Source organism: Camelus ferus, chromosome 2 (genome assembly GCF_009834535.1).
Source record: "Camelus ferus isolate YT-003-E chromosome 2, BCGSAC_Cfer_1.0, whole genome shotgun sequence".
Classification (NCBI taxonomy): domain Eukaryota; kingdom Metazoa; phylum Chordata; class Mammalia; order Artiodactyla; family Camelidae; genus Camelus; species Camelus ferus.
Genome location: NC_045697.1, coordinates 34,858,323 through 34,879,747, shown reverse-complemented (window position 1 = coordinate 34,879,747; position 21,425 = coordinate 34,858,323). Strand labels below are relative to the sequence as shown.

The following is a 21,425-nucleotide window of genomic DNA, read 5'->3' as shown; positions in this document are numbered from 1 at the left end:
TTACCTAATACAAATTTCAATTTTAGCACAAAGAGTGATATGGGACCACTTCAAGTATTTCGACATCTGCTCAAAACCTCACCCTGCATACAGAACACCTAAGAAATTCCTGATTTGCCTCAACAATTAATTTTCTCAAAAGGCTAGGAAAGAAATAGGAACTGGACCTGTTCCAACCATCACCAACAAATTAACTGAGAATATCAAAACAATCAAAATACTAGAAGAAAGAGGTCATTTCATCTTGGTGTTTATAACAAAATAAAAAGAAAATTCTAAACATAGATGTGCAAACTAATTTCTAGAAAATCTGGGGGAGAGGGCATAGCTCAGTGGTAGAGTGTGTGCCTAGCATGCACAAGGTCCTGGGTTCAATCCCCAGTACTGCCATTAACAATAAATAAATAAGATAAACCTAATTACTCACCCTCCAAAAAAAATTAATTAAATGATGAGAAGATCATAAACTTAAACTCTTTGGGGGGTGGAAAGGGACTGGGATTTCAAAATGTAGAATAGATAAACAAGATTGTACTGTGTAGCACAGGGAAATATATACAGGGTCTTGTGGTGGCTCACAGCAAAAGAGAATGTGACAATGAATGTATGTACATTCATGTGTAACTGTAAAATTCTGCTCTACACTGGAATTTGACACAGCATTGTAAAATGACTATAACTCAATAAAAAAATGTTTAAAAAAAAGAAAATCTGATCTAAAAACATTTAGAGTACATTTGATGATATTAAATAATTATTTTTAATGAGAAAGGGCTAAACTGGTATTGTAGTTATATTTGAAGAGTCCTTATCTTCTACTACAATATTTAGTAATTAAACGATATGATGCTTGAGATGGAATTTGCTTCAAAATAGCCCAGGGGGTTGAGGTATGAATGGTATAGATGAAACAAGAATGGCATGAGTTGGTAAGTGTTAAACATGGGTGATAAATGGAGGTTCATTTTATTGTTCACTCTACTTTTGTATGCTTGAAATTTTCCAAATAGTTTCTTTTTTAAAGTTCACTGCAAAAATAGGCCAGTCTAGAACTAAAATAAAATGGTGATGACTATAACAGTGTTGAAAATGAACATTTATATATTCAATTTGTACCAGGAACTGTTCTAAAACACTTTACATATATTACATTTAATTCTATATGGTTGATACAATAATTAACGCTATTTTACAGATAATGAGTTTCAAGCACAGAGAGTAAGTGGTTGACAAGGTTGCACAGTTGACAAGGGTAAGAGCAGGGATTTCAACTCAGGCTATCTAGTTCCAGAGTCATGGCTCTAAGCTACAATCTGACTTCCAGGGCCTCCAAAGGCCGAGTGAGCACATGAATAATGAGTACAAAAAAAGGCCCTCAGATAAAGAAATTAATAAAAATACACATAGGGCTCAAGCTGTTAAAGACAAATGATCAAAAGACAGAATCTAATAGCCAAAGGTGAACAACAGTATAAATCTATGAAGAATAATATACAAAATACAGTTAATTAGAATTAGGTAAGGGTTGAAAAACTTTCAATATAGTCAGACTAACTGGGTTCCAATCCTAGCTAGGCCATATACTTGTGTGACTATAAGCAAATTATTTAACCTAAGCTTTAATTTCCTTATCTTTAAAACAAGGGCAATAGTCTGACTATATTGGGTTACTAAGAAGATGAAATACTGTGTATAAGATGTTTAGCATGTATCTGTCACATGTTAATGCAATAAATAATTGTTAGTGATTATTAAAAATAAAAGAGTGGGGGAGAGGGTATATTTCAGTGGTAGAGTGTACGCTTAGCATGCATGAGGTCCCGGGTTCAATCCTCAGTACCTCAACATAAACAAACAAACAAACAAATAAATGTAAAAACCTAATTACCTCCTCCCCCAAAATTTTTTTAAATAAATAAAAGAGCAATAAAAACCACACTGAAGGATGTCCATCTTCACCACTTATACCCAACATGATACTGGATATTCTAGCCAGGGTAATTAGGCAAGAAGATGAAATAAAAGGCATCCAGATTGGAAAAAAAGTAAAATTGGGGGAGGGTATAGCTCAAGTGGTAGAGCACATGCTCAGCATGCAGGAAGTCCTGGGTTCAATCCCCAGTACTTCCTCTAAAAGTAATAAATAAACCTACTTACCTCCCCACCAAAAAAAAAAAAGGTAAAATTATCCCTTGTTAGCAGATGACTTGATCTTATTTATAAAAAATCCTAAGAAATCCACACCCCACCAAAAAACTATTACAGGTGATAAATGACTTAAGTAAGACTGTAGGAGACAACGACATCAATATATAAAAATCAACTGTATTTTTATATAGCAGCAATGAACAATCCAAAAATGAAATTAAGAATAACAATTCTATTTACAGTGCCATCAAAAAATAAAAGGACTAAAAATAAAATTAACAAAAGAAATGTAAGACTTACACACTGGAAATTACAAAACACAACTGAAAGAAATTAAAGAAGACCTAAGTGAACGGAAAGACATTCAGTGTTCATGGACTGAAAAAAATCAATATTCTTAAGATCTCAATAGTTAAGATCCCCCATTGATCTACAGAGTGAATACAACCCCTTTCAAAATTCCAGGTGCCTTTTTTTTTTTTTTTTTTTTTGGCTGAAACTTACAAGCTGATTCTGAAATTCATATTACAAGGACCCTTGAATAGCCAAAACAATCTTGAAACAAACAAAAACAGAACTGGAGAACTCACATTTTTCAATTTCAAAACTTACCAAAAAGCTACAGTAATCACAACTGTGTAGTACCGGTATAAGGGTAGTCATAGATCAATGGAATAGAATTGACAGTCTGTGAATAAACCCTTACATTTATGGGCAACTGATTTTTTTGACAAGGGTGCTAAAACAATTTAATGGGAACAGAAACGTCTTCTCAATAAATGGTATAGGGACAACTGGATACCCACATGCAAAAAAAATGACGTTGGACCCCTACCTCACCATCACATGATGAATCACCAACTTATTGCTGACCCAAAATCTGTTGATCTGAAGTTTTATGGCAGGGTCAAAAGCCTGGTTAAGAGGAAATATGATAATTTCTAAAGAGAAAAATAAGCAATGTCTAGAAATTCCAGACCAGGCTGATTCCTTACAAAATTCAAAACTAGCTTAAACAAAATGTTTGTAAAGTTAGAAAAGGAAAAAGTCAGAAGATTCATCATGAGCAAGTCAAACCATATTAACTAGTTTCTATTTTGATAAGTTAACTTCACTGCAGGTAAGAACTCTGTAGGCATCATATAGCTTAATTACAGCAAGCCATTTGGTAAAATCTTTCATAATATCCAGCCAGGCAAAACAGCATATGGGCTTGATAATATTACATAGAAATAATAGTTGCTGAGAAACCAGTGTGTTGATTAACGATGTTAACCTGGAGGGAGTCTAATCAAGCTGTATGCTTCAGAGCTCTTTATTCTGTCATTTTAATATTTTTATCAACTTGAATGAAGACCCAGTAGGTATGCCTACCAAAAAATTGGAAGGAATAGATAATATTAAATGCCTAAATCAAGACTAACAAAATGAAATACAAAGGCCTAATATTTAGGCTAAAAAAATTTTGTTACAGAAAACCAGGGTGCGGAAGACTTAATTTAACCTATGTATGAAGGATATGGAGTATGACTGACACTACTGGCTAATACTAAGCATAAGTAACAGAAGTTAAAACTGTGAATGAAGTATTTAGTTTTAAAATAATAGCATTTAGCTCAAGAAGATATATCCAACCACACATTGTCTGATCAAATACCATCTAAAATGCTGAGTATGATTCTGGGAATCATGGTCAATGACGAAGAGCAACTAAAATTCATTAAGAGAAAAATGACCACAATTGAAGGATCAGAGAATTACATTCGCTAAGGAATGACTAAATAAACTGGGACTGTTTTACTCTGAAGAAGAGATGAGAATGCTCAGAATGTGTGATGGGGAGGAGTCAGCAGGGTCACAATAACAGTATTCAAATATTGTAAGGGGCTATTCATGTGGAAAAGGAATTATACTTGGAGAAAGAAAATTTAGTGGGAACAGCATAAGCTATGATGTCATAAAAAGCTGGATTCAAATCCTGGCTATCATTTACCATGTTATTTGATGCTTAGAAAGGTCAAGTTTCCTCACCTAGAAAATGCTACTTACTTCATAAACGGATAAAAATTAAATGCAATTAAGTGTAAAAATGTGAGTTGCCTGGCATAGCCTAACACGTTGTGATGCACAATAACGTTAGTTCTCTTCTCTAAACTTTTCTGAGTTGTTACTAGAAGAGCGTTTTTCAAACTGAGAATTACCCATTAATGGGTGAGCAAATCAGCTCAGTAGGTTGTAACCAGCTTTTTTTTCCTGAAGAAACAGAACAAAATAGAAAATATTAGTGCTTACCACATGTACGAAGTACAGTTTTGTGAAACACTTGTTTCAATTATTCATATATATTTATGTACGAGGTTATGGTATAAAATGTCTTTCTTATCATGAAGCTGGGTTCAGGAAAAAGAAGCTGTGAAAGCCACTGCTCTAAGAACAACACTATTTTCTAGGTATGCTCTACAGATACTAGTTCCTTGGGAGTGCAAATAAATTTAGTAAACAAACTATACCACTTACAGATTTACCATACTAAATATATACGATCGTATCAAAAAAAAAATCAGCATTAAAGAAAAATTTTTGTTGTTGTTGAACTGTTTTTCCCATATATTTTGATCTCAGGTCCACAATATCTACTAACCATCTTCAGAACTAGCATTTTGTGGTTTACATTTGGGGGAAAACATTCCTCTAGATGAAAAAAGAAATGGTGTAAGTTACAGAAAGTAGATTTTTAGCTTGCTAAGAAAAAAACTCTCTAAATCTTTCTTTCTCTACCACTAACACCTACCACCACCCCTTTTAACTTATACTCCAAATACATACTCCAAAGTACTGTAAATATGATTTATCAAACTTTTAATTCACACAAATCTTCTCAGAAAAAGTGCAGGACATCTATAGTATCAAGATATATAGTAACCAGGATCAAACAGTAAGCAGGTACCATCTGGTCAAAAGAAACTTCTGGCATAGTATTTAAGAAGACTTGTTTTACCTGAACAAACCCTATGTTCAGAAACCAAAGCAGCAAAGACTTAATCAGCTTCTCCAAGCGGAGTCAACGTGTTCTAAGAATACATAATCTAAAATGGGCTGATGAGTGCAGCTAATCCTCGTTATTATTAAGAGCATCATTATAATCATCACTTGTAAGAAGCATGTGATGATATTTAGATGATTCTGGTTTCTTTTAAAGTGTCTACATACCTAAGATTCCTTTGAGAGCACATGATTTCACACTAATATGAAAAACTGTCACTTCTAATAATATTTAGTATCACTTGACAATAAAATAAAGGCTTGACATCATATATTCAAGAGTATCGACGTAATTCAACCCTTTCTAATTGGGAGTTACAAATATTTCTGCCTCTAGCAGTTGTCAGAGCATAAAAGCCACCTCTCAAAGTCTGCCCCAACTACTTTAGACTATTATTTTCTTCCCAATTCTGAGCACTCTCAGTACTTTTTGTCCCTATCACTCTTTTTAGCAATTCATTGTGTATTTCCTAGACTATTTCTTATTTTATTCCTGCATAAAGCTTGACTACGATAACTGCCTTAATGAGCAGGGATCAACATTTAAGAATCTCCCACAAGATCCTGAAAGCACTCACCCAATATTTCTCAATTTAAACAAACAGGCTTAAGAGTAATTGTAGCTAGTCTCAGAGAGTTAATATGCCAGACTCATGCTAAAAGCATAAATCAACAACACTTCATTAAAATATTTTTTAAAAGCATACAGATTATCTCACATAATGTTCACAACTCTAAAGAGGTAAGAACTATTATTTTCTCCATCCAATAGAGGAAGAAGGCGAGGCTTAGAGTAACTTGCCCAAGGTCGTACAGCTAGTAAGTAGCAGAGCCAGGGACTGAATCCAGGCAAAGCTCTTAACCACCTCTGTAAAGTTGTAGCCCTGCAATACCATAGTCCATGAAGGATTTCAATTTCACTAAGTTAGAAGTTTCAGTGTCAACAAAGAGCAGAGGTATCTCAGCTAAAAATTAAAACTTTTAAAAAAGGATAAGTTAAGAATTTCCAATTGACATCTTTCTGCTGTTATAATAAACCATGAGGGAAACTGCCTCCCTTGTCCTTTCTATATATGGAAGTGATATGGTGTGGATCACAACTTTATCAAGAAGTGACTTATGACAATACAGTTCGGTTTAGGTTTTTAAATAGGGCTCTCTGCCCCTAGGATGATACAGAACTGAAAGGATAACTGTCACTTCTCAGCTCCGAAAAACGGCAGACCCAATTCGTGTTTAAAAAAGGAGAGCCAGGGCTCTTGTTCCACCTTTGACTGTACACAAAGCAGCACCATCCTCTGCCCTCTTCACACAAAGCAAGCTTTACCCCACTACCCGAGAGGGAGTGCTGATTCACATGGTCTCCCCATCGCGGACAGAAACGTACCCATCTCCCACTGGCCCAAAACACTGACCACTGCACAGACTTAAGACCACTCTGGTCTGCTCCCCGACCAGGTGATACCTCATCAAGCAGACCCCTCCCCCAAATCCAAAATGCCCAGGCCACCATCCGAAAGCCAGAATTTCACACAAAGCAGTTTTCCATCTCCGACTCCTCCCACGGCGAGCAGCTCTTCCTACGCTGTACCAGCCCAAAGACCCCAACGGGGTCCAAAGTCCAGAGGGCCCCCAGCCCAGAGAAGAACTAGCTACAAACCCTGTTCCTCTCGCTAGCCTGGAGCCGCCAACTCTAGCTGACCTTTCCACAGGCACAGCAAGAAAACCACGAGTCCCCGTCAGAGAGCGGATCCGGCCACACAAAGCCAGGTGTCTTACCAGGGGACCCTCGAAAGACGCTCTCCGCCCCCAGGCCCGTCCCCGCCCAGCCCCGGCCCAGAGCCCCGCGCTCACCAGCTCTCCTCCTCCTCCTCCCAGCCTGACAGGCGCTCCAGCTCCTCGGGCCGCAGCGGCTCCACCTCGTCCAGCAAGCCGCCCTCGCCCGCTGCCAGCAAAGAGGTGGCGTCCCGCAGCTCCTCGCTACTCGTCCGCCTTGGGCCCGACCCGGCCCCGCTGCCCGACTTGACGTTGAGGCCCAAGGGGAAGCCCCGAGGGGACGCCGCGCCAGAGGAGGGAGTGGACCCGCCGACCCGAACAGGGCTGCCAGGCCCCAGGGAGCCGGCGCTCTGCACGGCCCCGGAGCGGCTCCTCAGCTGTTCGTTCTGCTTCTCCAGCTTCTTCACCAGCTCCTGCAGCTTCCGTACCTCCTGGTCCGCGTTCACATTGGAGTTTACGTCCTCCATCCCGGCCCCGCCGCCTCTGCCGCCTGCCACCCGCTCGAACTCACGGCCACAGGGAAAGAGCCGGAGGAAGGGCGCCGCCGCCGCTCACTCTAGCCGAGGCGCCGGCATACAGCAGGGCCAAGCCCCACCGCCAGGGTCCCACCTGCTCCGGTTCCGAAGCGCCGCTGGCCCCAGCCGAGCCGCCTCATCTGCGCCGGCTCCAGGATTGGGGGAGGCGGTGCCAATATCCGGCCTCGGCCGCCATCTTCCCTCCGTCCCTCCGCCCCCCTCAGCCCGGCCCCGTCGGTGACCTCAGAGCGTCGGGGGCGGACGCGGCCGCGAGCTAGCGCTGAGAGGGCCAGGCGCCTGCCTCGCGGAGGGGCGGGGCCTTGGGCGAGGCCGCTGGGCGGGGCGGGTGGGCGGGAGTTGAGCCGGAAGGGGCGTGCCCAAGGCGTCGGCAGGGGCGGGCACTGCCCGCTGTCTGGGAAGAGCGATTCCCGCCGCAGGCGGGGCCCGAGGGGAGTGTGGACTTGGCGGCGGGTGGGGCTAAGATCGCCAACAGAGATTTTCCTCAACCCGGCCTGTTGGCCTTGGATGAGGGGGGGCGTTGTAGTTTTATCTCCACCTCCAAACACTCGCTTATGGGCCCACCCCCACCCCCCGATCCTGTCGACACTCCCGGCTGGTTCTCGGATGGGGCGCTCAACAGGGCCCCGTTTACTGTGTCTGTTCAGCAAATATTTATTCGATGCCTCCTTGAAATAGGAGATTGTCAGGGCTGGCAGGAGCCTCAGACCATCTGTGACCCGTTTCTTCCTCTGAAAATGAGAAAACAGAATCCCAAATGGTTAAGAGAGGTCTAAGGTCAAAATAATAACCATAAATTGTTGAGTGCTTACTACGGACCAGACACTGTGCTAAGCACTTTAAAGGCGTCATCTCGTTTATTAGAAAAACTTTCCCGATTTAAAGTTTACTGCACAATGGCATGGAAGCGGGAGATAGAAACCCATTCCTCTCTCATCTTTGTTAATGCATAATCTGCTCTTTGGCTCGTTTTTCTTCTGAAAAACTTCATAGTGTGTTGAATTTTTAAAAAGTTATATACTGAAAGTACTTTAATAAACTTTGACAAATACTGATGAATGCTGGGAGATGTATGAATGTAAAAAAAAAAAATCTGCCTTCGGTGGCACCTGTTTATAATTCGTACTACTGACAGCAAAACAAAACAAAACACCTAAATTCTTTGTTGTGATCACATTTACTGCTCTTCAGATGTCAATTGTGAACTATTTGGCTTGTATCTGCAGTTTTCCTCTAATTGCCTCCTCCACCCTTAGCTAATAATGATCCAGTCCTATTACACCTGGGTGGGCACTCATATAACGTGGTTTGTTTCTACCCTTGAGCCTTTCTGCGCTGTATTTTCCCTGCCTAGATATTCTACCTGCCAAATTCGACTCCTTTTCTTAAAACCCATGCTCACCCATCCAGGAAACCTTTTTCTGACAATTCCACAAAGATCTAATTGTTTCTGTTTAGCATCACCTGATCCCTCATTTTCAACAGGTGTTTGCACTTGTAAAAAATCTGCTTCTTTTTCTAAGTCTTTTTCGTTTGTTGTCTGTATGCTTGATGAAAAGAGACCATTCATTTTTGTTTTCCATGTCTAGTATAGTATCTGACACAGTGGACATTCAATATCTGGTTTGTTGAAAGTTATGAAGAATGTAAATTCTTATTAGTCAAGGACCAGATGTTTGTTCATGGCTAAAAAAAAGCATTGAGTATTTCCAAAGTTTGCTGACTAACTATGAAGTATTTTCCCTTTCCTAGTCAAAAGATGTCTGTTAACAGACAATAATTGTGAAGTAATATGTATTATCTATATAATTCACATCTAAATATCATTGCTGTCTCTGACACATCTGAACTAGTCACCAGAGGGTTAAACATCATGACTGCTTCACATATAGCACTTTTCACTTGCATTTAATGTTTTGTGAAATAGATTCCAACAAGCCAGGTTCTGTAACAAGAACATTTACTTTAAATATATTCCTTGAAAAAGTAGTTCATATGACATTATGAAGTTAAATGCTAGTATTTCATGGGGCAAGGAGAGGCTGATATAATGTGGAGAAATGAATGGGGAATTAGAAGGCAGGATGGCAGATTCCAGCTATACCACAAATGCGGTACTGGACCTTAATCTCTGAACCTTACACAGATCATGCTGGCTCTATTCAAAATATATCTGAATGGTTCTAGCACCTCCATTGGTACAACTCTAGTTCAAGTTGCCATCTGTCCTTATCTAGCTTACCATGGTACTCTCTTAATGAGCTGTTCCAATTTGCTGTTTACAATCTGCGATGTGCACAGCAACTAGATGATCTTTGTATAACTCAGATCAGGTCGCTCCTTTGCTAGGAATCCTCCACTTGTTTCCCAACATACTTGAAATCCCAAGTCCTTTCCTTGGTCTGTAAGACTGGATACTGAGAAACTTCTGCAGGTATCCCATTAAATACCACGATTCCCCTCCATTACTCTGCTCCAGCCACACTGGCCTTTCGGATGTTCACACTTTAGGAACTTCACACTTGCTGTTCCCTCTGGGATCTATTCTTCCTCCACATTGTCTCATGACTAGCCTTCTCCCTTCATTCAGGTCTCAGCTCAAATATCACCACCCTAAGTTCACTAATCTCATTATGATGACCTCATAAAAGAGCATCCCTGTCATCCCCCATCCTCTTAACCTGTTTCATTTTTCCTCAGACACATCATCTATTTCTTCCTTTGCTTACTGCCTGTCTCTCCCCTGTAGAATGTGAACTGTGTGTAAACAGGATTCACTGCTGTATCTCCAATGCCAGGAACAGTGCCTACTAGATGATAGGTGTTCAATAAATATTGAATGAATGGATGGATTTAGGTCAAGTGAAGTCTCCTAACAGAAAATTTCAGATAAACGTGTTTGTTAAGTCTCAAATCATTAAAGTGGAAATTCCTAATACTGTTGATTGGTTGATTTTTCTTATTTATATTTTCCTCTTTCAAAAGAGCAACATGTCACACTACATAAGTCCTCCTCAAAACGAGATCATTCTCCACGTCCTGAGTGCCTAACAATTACTGAGGAGAGAAAGTCTTAGGTTCTTACTGAGAACTATGATGATAAAAATATTTCCATTCTATCCTAAACCTATCCTTGTCTTTCTGGTTAACTACGATACAGTTTCCTCTGGTGACTCAGAAGTATTAGAGCATGTTTTTTAAAAGTCACTGTAAAAGTGACTCTTATGTAGATACAAGGACTAAAGCTGGGAGGTGTCTGTAGTATGCATCACAGTTAGCCCAACTAGCTTTTCAGGTGTTGTCCTGTATAATAAGTTCGCTTTGCTCCCAGCTGAAGGAGTTGCTTCTGTTCTAAGCAGGTGTGGCCCTTTCCATAACTTGCTCCTACTTGCATGTTAGCTCTTGGCGATATTCCTGACAAAGTGGAAAATATTACAAACCACTAAAAGTATTTAAGTGAAAAACAATTACTCAATGGCTTAAAGGTATTTAGCAGTCCTAAAATCCTAAACCAAGATGTATGTGTGTGTGTGAGCACGTGCCCAAGTGGAGTTTAGAAATTGCAAGACACTTACAGCAATATTTGCATTTTTTAAAAACCAACCAAACAAAAAAACCTTCAAATTCTTTGAAGAAACCTTTACTATCCAGTAAAACCAATTTATCTTCAGAGGCACATGCTGGGCTAGTCATTTCCTGCTTGTTTTCTCTCATCTATTCCTCACCAGCGTTCTCCACCAAGATCTACCCACCTCTGGTCTCGATATCAAGGGGCCTCTTCTCCACTATCTTGGCACTTGCAGCTTTAAGAAGGAAACCCAGGAACTTTCAAGGCTATGTGTATAAGAGATTCAGAATTAGAATCTTGGAGGCAAAAAGAAGAGGGGCCAGGGTTTGGATCTAGAATTTCTCCAGTCAGCATTGATCAGATCTTACCATTATGGGTTGCTTCAAAAGCTGTCATAATGGTAGGCATCACTTCCTTAAGGTCCTCTGGCCAGAGGGCAGCCCCCTATCACACTGTTGGGGGCATGTATCATATTGATGTGAAGATGGGAAGGTCCATGACCCTTTCAGGGCAAAGGTGAACAGGTTCTTAAACTTTTAGCAGGCTGCTGTCTTAGCCCCAGATGAAACAAGGCCTTATCTACCACCCTTTTTGTGGTAGCAAGGGGGATGATATGATTGTTATATAACATTTATTATTTCCTCCTTTCTTTAAGTAGTATATCAGCAGGACAGTGAAGTTGGAAATGTAGAGTATGAACCACTTCTGAATATCTATGATGTTCAAGAGAACCTATCATTCAAGGATAGGAGAAAACTTACTAAGAATTATCCAAATCTCCAAGTTGATATGACAAGTCCCACTAATCTGATCTAGGATTTAAAATTTATTATTCTGAGTATTGATCTAGAGATGCCAGAGAGATAATAGACTATGAATAGACGGTTGTATTAGGCTAAAATAAATTAAGCTGTCCTTGAGATATTTATATAGTTACTCTTCTATCTAAGAAGTTGTAGTGAATTCCATTCCTGAGTCTTTGGGGTATGTCTGGAATATTACACGGACTGAAAGACGTCATAAACTATTCAAACTGCCCGAGCACATCTAGAAAGTGACTTTCTTATTCATCATCTTTGTGGAAGTGTAATTCTGTAAATATCTAGGTCTTTCTGAATTGGCCCAATAATAAGAGTAGCTAACAATTATTGACTATGTTTATGATATGTAATAACTCATTTGAAACTCACAATTGTCCTTTGAGGTAACAGCTATTAGTATCACCATCTTCATTTTATAAATGAGGCTACTGAGACAGAAATGTTAAAGAATTAACCAGGAAGTAACAAAGTTCATTTTGAACCAAGGTGGTCTGACTTCAGAATCTGCACTCATAATCTCCAATAGTTCATGACCAAGACGAGTTCTCCATTGTTTTCCTTACAAGAATATTGACACCTCGGTCAGCTGCCATCTGGGGTGGGGTTGGGAGGGAGGGTTACTACTTTTATGACACCCAAATACTCAATCCTCTTGTTTGAAGAGCAAGTTTGCCAGTTTTGAAGTTTCAGCACCTCTGGGACTTGACACATTGAAACAATCTATTCCTTAAGGAGAGAGAAAGTTCCTCTCTCTCTTGCTCAAAAGGCTTCCTGGTAGACCATTTACTCAGACAGTATTCCAGACACTTGAGAGGTGGGTGGAGGAGTCCTGAAACACACCCCGCCTCCCGCCCTCAGTCAGCAGTTTGCTAAGATGAAGCTTCATCATCTGAGCTTCTTACCAGAAAGCCTGGTAGACTAGTCCAGCCTGTAGTTTGATGGAGAAGAAGTCAGCAGAGGGAGTCTCTACGGCAGTAGCACTACCACCAAAATCAACAAAGCTTGAAGATGTAAGAGCCAGAATTTAATAGTAAGAGCGCTAGGCCCATACATGAGAGAAAGAAAATTTGAATGGGTCTTGAAATAAGAGAGACAAAAGCAGATATCAAAAGACAAAGCATAGAGCCAGGGAAACAGACAAGAACAAGGAGCAGTGGTCTCCACAGTAGATGAGGGTAGAGTGTTGGGCAGGGAAGAGATGAACGGTAGGGCACGGCACAGGTGATTCCCCTGTTGTCACTGGGCATGATTTACCTCAGACAGGGCACCTGCACACGAAGAGGTGGCTCTCAGTTCAAACCGAGCTGCTCTGTCTGTCTACTCTAGCATTATTGGAAGACTCGCTTTCTCTTTTCTATCATCACCATTCTCCCAAATTATTTGAGCTTTTGCTATTGCCTGGTTTTGCAGCCCCCATCAGTTGATCAGAAGGTGTAGCTAGGTATTTAGGCAACCTTCAGTCATGCACAGCTGTCAGTTAGCAGTTATGTTTAAGCATCCTCTGGGTCCTTGAACATTGGATCCAAATTATGATGTGGTATCTTTGTAAACAGCTTATGAGAAAATCACCAAAATTCTGTTGTACACTGGCAGCTAGACAGATCATGGTGTTGACCGTGATGATCCTGGCAGGTAGAAGGTATGTATACAATGGGATAGCAAGGGAGTGTGTACTGCTTTCAAAGATGAGATTGCAGGTTGCGTAGAAGATAATGAACTTATCCAACCTCTTGAACAGGCAGGATAAAGGAGATGTTTTTCTACTCCCTGCCTCAGACGCATTGAGAGCTACATCATAATGTTGCACAAGGTCCCCTCCAAGAGCAGGCGTAGCCTGTTAGAGTCCAAGCAGAAAAAAACAACTCCTCCTACAGTTAGTCGAAAGGCTAATAAAGGACACCACCTCCCACAGAAGCTGATGTGCTCCCTGACTGCGATAATTCAGTTGCCAGATCTTGCACATGACTGTAGCAATGGGCTTGGCACTGGAACCTTAGATTTGGCCAGAACATTCAGTCGTCCTTTGAAGGGTCAGCCCAGCAGTGAACCAGCCAGGATTGGGACCATGAGCAGAGAAAATGGGCAGAAGCTATTGGAAGATCCAAATGATGTGCTAAAGGACTCCAGATTCATTTGTCTTGGGTAAGCCTAGCTTGAAGCCACAAAGTTCAGATAGTCCTTTCCTGACCTCCAAACAAATGATAACTATCATTTCTTGTTTTCTTATAGTTTCTTAGAATTTTTACATTCAGCTCTTCAGTTCATATGGGATTTATTCTGGTGGCATAACTCTAAATGGAGTTTTATATGGGGCACTGTTGTATGCTGGATTATATACTCTCTCTATATATGCATTCGATCACTGTTAACTAATTCAAGGTACACTGTTAAGGGCCAGAGACCATAAAGGTCATAAGGACTGTGGTCCTCGCTCTGCAGATGCTTAGTGTCCAATTGAGGAGATGAAATGAATGAGGATAACTATACAAAGAACCTTGTGAAAAGTGCCAAGTGAGCTATATGGACAAGAGAGAACAGAAGGGCTTTTTCATGCTTGTTTTCTGATTTTTTTCTTTTTCTTTTTCTTTTTTTGAGAGAGTATTAGAGGAATAGAAGTAGATTCCTTCTGCCTGAGATAGTAAGAGTTTTCTCAGAAGAAGTGTGATTTCACATGGGCCTTCAGGGATAGGTAGCTGTCTTAATCTCGACTTGTTGATTGTAATGAACAGAAAACCACTTGAATTATCTCAATTTAAAAAGGAGGATATCTACTCATCTCATTTCTGAGAATCTATACCAAAAGTAAGCTGGAAAAAAATATGAACAGAAATATGCACAAGGCAATTTACTATTTATTATGCCATGATTTGTAACAGCAAAAGACTGAGAGCAACCCAAATGTTATCAACATGGGACTAGTTGAGAAAACCATGAAGCAGTCACATAATGGAGGACGATGCCTCAGTGAAAAAGAAAAGGATCTCCATATGTCTCCATGATAACTGTTTCAGAATGGAGCTCAGTGTTAACAGCAGGGAGGGATATAAAATATATACATACATGCTTATGTTTGCAAGAAGAAACAATGGAAGAATCAATAAAAATCAAACCAAAAATCAGTTAGAAAATGGTTACCTAATGGGGAGCAGAAACAGAGTGAAGGGCATTGCAATTGTGAAATAAAATTCATATTTTATGGTAAGACAAGAAAAATTTAAACATGAAAGAATTGTCTCTGTCCTTTGGCCTCCTCTCCCCTCTGCTGTGCATTGTGTATCTGCATTATGCATCCACCAAACCTTCCTAGAAGCAGAAATACCTGCTCAGCCATAAAGAACAACATTCTCCTAGCACCAACAAGACAACTCCTTTAGGGTAACATTCCTTTTTGACCTTGTAAAGGGGTCACAGTGACCCACCACTTTGTACTTGCAGATCTGAACTGTGTAAACTGTCAATAATATGTCATCTAACGTACAGCCCTCTGTCTCAAAAAATTTATGTAACTGTGCTTTGACTCCTAATGGGTAGAACAGTTCTAAGAGCTTTCTAAGGGGCTGTTCCCCAGGTTCTAATCCTCAATTTGGCTTGAATAAAAATTTTCATTTCTTAGGTTGACTGATGAATTTTTCATTGATGAAACAGAATTTATCTTGAGTTTCTCTTGTAACATGGTTTTGACTTTGGAACCATGTAAATATTGACATGCTTAAAAAAACCAAAAATCAAAAAGTGAAAAAGGGGAGCTATTAAAAAGTCACATTATAACACCCGATGATAGCTAATACAGTGTGGCCAGGCCACTTGAGGAGTAGAACTACAAAGTAAGAAACCAAAGCAATGTCCTCCATTTCCTTAAACGATTCATTCATTTATTTATCTAACATATTTATTGAGCATGTATTATGCACCAGGAATTGTTCCAGGCATTGGGCACACAGCAAAGAATCAAGTGGAGGAAAAAGACCTGACTTCATGGAGCTTACATTTTAGTGATGGGTGACGGACAATAATCACATAAGTAAAGGAAGAGGATCAGAGAAGCAGTATAAGGAGTGTGAGTAGGGGTGGGATTGCAATTTTAAATACAGTGCTTAAGGAAAGCATTACAGAGAAGATGACATTTGAGCAAAGGTCTGAAGGAGTTGAGAGAGCAAGACAAGCAGGTAACTTGGGAAGAGCAGACCAACAAAATAGCAAGTGCAAAGGCCCTGAGGCAATAATGTACCTGGCTTCATGGAGGAACAACGTTTATGGGGCTAAACTAGAGCGAGTAGGGGGGAGAGTCGTGGGAGATGGAAGTCAGAGGGATGGAGGAAAGATTCTGTAGAGCCTACTGGGTGCTTGTGAAGACTTTGGCTTTTACTCTAAGTAAAATGAGAAGAAAAGGGAGGATTTTGAGCAGGAGGGTGGCGGGACTTGATTTACATTTTAACAAGAGCCCTCTCTTCTCTGCTTCCTGCACGTTTGCCAGTTGCTGCATTCCTCATTATTGTCTCTCAAAATTTCTGCTTACTCACGGCTTCTGGATTCCCCTCATAACATCAGTTTAGATGTGGCTTTTGTTTGGTGTTGTAACAACTGTTGACATTTCAGTTTGTGCGCCACTGTGACCTAATCACTCAGTCTCTCAGTGTCTCAATTCCTGATTCTTGGGTGACATAATATTAGACTCACATATTATTAGGCTAACTAAGATTAGTCCACTGTGGTAGAACAGGCTGAGGCTGGGGGGGAGGGGGCAGAGTGGTGAGGGGACAGAGGTGAACACAGTCCTGTAGTATTTCCAGATTATGGGCATGAAGGCAACAGTGAGCATATCAACTTCATCAGGTATCTCAAGTATTTTGGGCTTTATATACATACATAATAGTTAGTAATCTAGCATATTTAGTAAACAACCTATAATCCTATCAGACTGCTAGAGTGTTCAGTAACCACTTAAGAGTAATAGTAATGAGGTGACTTTATAATGCTTTATACTAAAATAGAGCTTCTAAAACTAACTGTGGCAGCGAGGGTATAGCTCAAGTGGTAGAGCACATGCTTAGTATGCACAAGGTCCTGGGTTCAACCCCCAGTAACTCCTCTAAAAAGTAAATAAACCTAATTATCTATACCCACCCACAAAAAATAAAAAAATAAACTAACTGTGGTAAGGATGAGTTTTATTTATTTCCAACCTGTAGGAGAATTAGACTTTTGAAAAAGTGAATTCCTAGAAAAATAAAATTTAAAAAGATATATAAAAGTAAAGCCTAAATTTTTTTCCCCAAACGTTTACTTACGAAAGTGCAACATCCACCCTATACAATTTCTTCTTTCTTCCAGGCTGCTTTACAACAAAACTAAACTTTTTGATCTCTCATTAGGGGCTTTGATTTTTATATTACAATTCTGATTGTGTATAAGCATTTCTGGTACATTAGAGCAGTGGTTCTTGAATTTAAAAGCTTAAATTTTTTATGGCAGAAAATTACACAAACTGCCATAAAAGTTTCTAAATGGTTCATCTCAATTTCTGTACTCACCATGCACCAGTTACAAATAAGTTCTATGTTTTAAATAGCACCGTACTAAAAATCACTTCTCTAAGTAGTAGCTAAATTTTACAATAATGATGGCAGATTAATGGTATTTTGTGTTCTGAGTGAGCACATTAAAGAATATGAATTGTGTCTTCGATGTTGCTTTCACTTTTCTCGTTCTTATTAAATAAGCTTCATGTCCTGCATGTAGTTTCCAATGAATCTTTGTTGATTGAAATATTTCTCTAGCTTAAGAACACTTTTAACTACACGAAAAACAATGTGTAATTTAAATTTGCCATTACAGTATAACTCTACTGCTAAATATAGCTGAAGTAGGTTCTACTTTTCCTTGGGTTAAAATTGAGAGAAACAAGGGGAAAAGGAAATTTCTTTTCTTAAATTTAAGAGATAGACAACAAAAAAGTACTAACACTGAGTCAGAGGGAATGTTGCTTCTAAATATTCGCCTTTCACTAAGATTGAAAATCCTCGTTCTATAATTGATTTGTGGACCATTTTCTTAATTAAGCGAGTATTTAAGCACTTAATTGTTATGCTAAGTTCCCTATAAAGTGAACTAAGCTGATTAAAGTCCAATATTTTATGATTTCATCATCTAAGACAAATGTATCGATAAGTATAACTAAAGAAACAATAAACAAATTATTGATTTGTTTACAAACTGTCATTCTATAATCACTGATCGGAGAGAAATCATAGAATAAGGTTACTCTGGTAGCGGTAAGCCTTGACTACTGGTTTATTTCCTAAGACTATAAGACTTTCTTCATCCACAGAATTCTGGGTAACCTTAATTTCAAATTCATGTAAAAACGTAATTTTAAAAATCTGAAATGATTATGGGGAAATTAAGTGAGGGCATTTAAGTCCCTTAGTACTGCCTTGAATTTATTTTAAAGACAGCTATAAATGTTCCAAGTTTTGGTTTTTTCCCTACGGAGTCAAAATAGTTCAGATTCCCTTAAGCAGGAAAAACATAAAACAATACCCCATGTGACCCTCTGCCACAGTCTACAGTTAAAAAAACAGAAACAGAAAATTTTAAGAGAAACTATTTTTAAAGAATTATTTCAAATACATCATTGCCAGGAATTTAAATCGCTCTCCTCCATACCAACTGTTGTGAACATACATTAACATTGTTTTCAAAATATTCTATACCTTTTAGGAAGAGATGCCAACATTTTTAAAAAGAAAAACAAGTTCTAATGGTAAGGTTTTATAAGATAGAAATCAGTAAATGTTTCCTGAATTCATTTGTAAAAAGTGCTAACTTATTCCCATAACCATACTAAAAGCTACCGTGCTCCAGAGATGTAAATATGGTGGATGTCTGTTGTTTTTTTCTGCTTAGCTCATTCTCTCCCCACCTCCCCGCCTCCTCTCCCCTCTCCCCTCCCATTCCCCCACCTCCCCCTTCCCCCACCATATGTTATCAGTGAGGCACTGGACATGCTTGTTCTCAATTATCTTTTCAAGGATGTTTATACAGCAAACAGCCTTGGACTATAAAGATAATGCCTCTCTCTGTGTAGCAAAGGTTTGTTTACTATCCAATATGATAAAGTTTCCCCCCAGGGCCAAGGCCAGGCATGCATACTGCCCATTATAAAAGATTTGGGTTCCCCAAACTTGAGGTTTCTTACCTGTAACACAACCCATTGGGTGAGTAAGCACCACCTGGCTCTCTTCACGTTGCCCTGTGGGAACTGGAGCTCGGAATCAGTGCAAATGCTGATACTCTGCCTACTACTATACGTACGAATCATACATTGCTCTTTGTCTCTGACTCAGGAATCTCGTTTCTTCTGCTAGAATGAAACCTTGGCAGGAGAACTTGTTAACTTCGAAGTAGGGTGAAATCCCTGGGTTCCCTACAGTACTCCAGTTCCTGCACTAAATTCTTTCCTAAGAGACATCTATACCTTTGCCCTTTAGCTTCCTGAGAGAACTCTGTGTCCACATAATAAATCTCCCTTTTATTTAAGCTTAAATGGGCTTCCGCTACACGTAATCAAAATAGTACTGATACGGCCAAGAAAATCTGTTTCTTTCTGAAAATTCAACAATAGGTCAAAATAATCAAGTGGTTTTCTAAGCACTTTCATTCAATTGTTGAGCCATTCCAAGTATTATGCTGGATGCTGGGGCTATAATAGTAAACAGCATACAGTTCATAGAGTTTCAATTCTCATAAGAGAAGCAGCCTAAAATAAAGGTATAGCAACACACAGCATTCGCAAAATGGGAGAAGTGCTGTGAAGAAAACAAAAAAGAGATGAAGGAAGAGAACATTAATGGAGGCTGCCTTACACAATGTGACTGGATAAGGTGACTTTGGGAGAGGCATATTTAAGCTGTAATGTGAAAGATGAGAAGGCAGAAGGTTGGTACAAATTGAAGAAACAGTAAGTGCCAAAACCTTGAGATGGGAAGAGCTTAGGAAATGTGAAAACTGAGAGAAGAACAAATGTGAATAACTGCAGAGACGGGAAGAATGCCAGGTGAGAATTTAGGCAGGAGCCTGATTATTCAGGGATTTATCCGCCAAAGTAAGGAGTTAGGACTTATTCTGCCTACAATGGGGCGCTACTGAAGAGTCTTAAGCACTTAAGTGATAGGACCCAATTTGCATTTAAGAAAAGAAGTTTTGCTGTTGTGTGGAAGGTGGTTTGGAGGAAAGCAAAAGTGGAAGCAGAGAGACCAGTTAAGAGGTTGTTGCTTTGTCCAGGAGAGAAATGATGATGGCCAGGAATAAGTGATGGCAGTGGAGATAGAGAAAGTGGATTCCATGTACTGAGGAGACTGGGACAGTGAATGTGGGTAGGGGTGGCAACCTGGGAGAGTGATGGGGTTGGGGAGGTTTGGGGCCATGTTTATTTGGATACTGCTGTGAAATAGCCAACAGAAGATATCAAGTTGGCCACTGAAGATCAGAACCGTGAGGCAGCTGTGAGATCTAAGTTAGATATAAACTTGAGTGTCATCAACAGATGTATGATATCCCAGGATTGCAATTTCCAGGCTTCTTTCAGTTAATTCTCTTTCCCAGGCTTTGGTGCCAGCCCTCCCCAAATTGAGGCATACAAGAACTTCTGAATTTCCTGCAAACCACCTACAGAACATAAAGAACCAGGAGCACCATCTCCAGATTGCGCTCTCCTGATGGTGCCACCATTACTATTTTTTTCTACTATGTCTGTAAAAGGTTGGTAGGGGGCTTCCTACCAGGTGGCCTCCTCCCAGAGACCCTGACAGAAAGATGCCTTTGCTTTCAGCCTCCACCTCAACCTATCTGGAGGGTTTTTACTGACATAGTTTAATGGGGGTACAGTTTGGGGTCCTTTCTCAGATTTATATGCAACCATGTTCAAGTTTGTAAACTAAAATAACATTCCCTCCCCCTCCCCTGGGCATAAGTGCTTCTTCTTTGAAGACTGTTTTTAAAAACAGTTTTTTGGGGACATATAAATTACATACCATAAAATTCACCCATTTTAGGTATATAATTCAATGAATTTTAGTAATATACAAAGTAATACACAAAGTTGTGCAACCATCATCACCATGCAGTCCTAGAACATTTCCAACACCCCCTAAAAATCCTCTCTGCTAATTTGCAGCCACTCTTTGTTTCCTCCCCAACGGCCCCAGGCAACCACTAATCTATTTTTGGCACTTTTTTGGCCTTTCGTAGACATTTCATATAAATGGAATCATACAACATGTGGTCTTTTGTGTCTGGCTCCTTTTACTGTGCATAATGTTTTTGAATTTCATCCAAGTTGTAGCATATATCAACATTTCATTGCTTTTTTTCTTGCTGAATTTCCTTCCATTATATGGATATTCAACATTTTGTTTATCCACTTGCTTGCTGATGGTCATTTGGGTTGATTTTGGCTATTATGAGTAATGCTGCAAAAGTAATATTCTTACTCACTAACCTTACTCAGATGTTGAAAGAATTACTTAATTTTTAACT

The 21,425-nt window shown here is 39.7% G+C and overlaps 2 protein-coding genes and 1 long non-coding RNA gene across 4 annotated transcripts in view; 1 reads left to right on the top strand and 2 right to left on the bottom strand.

The window, feature by feature from the left end:
• The window catches only part of SLAIN2 (SLAIN motif family member 2), a 63,271-nt gene extending 55,569 nt beyond the window's left edge, over positions 1-7,702 (bottom strand). For both annotated transcript variants that reach the window (XM_032497086.1, XM_032497096.1), the window contains exon 1: positions 7,045-7,702. In XM_032497086.1, coding sequence (XP_032352977.1) covers positions 7,045-7,433 — 389 coding nt within the window. In that variant the 5' untranslated portion in view covers positions 7,434-7,702. The remainder of the gene's footprint in view (positions 1-7,044) is intronic.
• A 251-nt stretch (positions 7,703-7,953) lies between these two features.
• LOC116668908 overlaps positions 7,954-21,425 on the bottom strand; it is a 49,309-nt gene continuing 35,837 nt past the window's right edge. The window contains exons 2-3 of the long non-coding RNA XR_004326167.1: positions 11,252-11,333; positions 7,954-8,230 (exon numbers count right to left, since the gene is read on the bottom strand). This is a non-coding gene — a long non-coding RNA (uncharacterized LOC116668908). The remainder of the gene's footprint in view (positions 8,231-11,251; positions 11,334-21,425) is intronic.
• The window catches only part of TEC (tec protein tyrosine kinase), a 158,532-nt gene continuing 150,946 nt past the window's right edge, over positions 13,840-21,425 (top strand). Inside the window, exon 1 of the mRNA XM_032497077.1 lies at positions 13,840-14,030. The gene's annotated coding sequence lies outside the window, so the exon portion shown is untranslated. The remainder of the gene's footprint in view (positions 14,031-21,425) is intronic.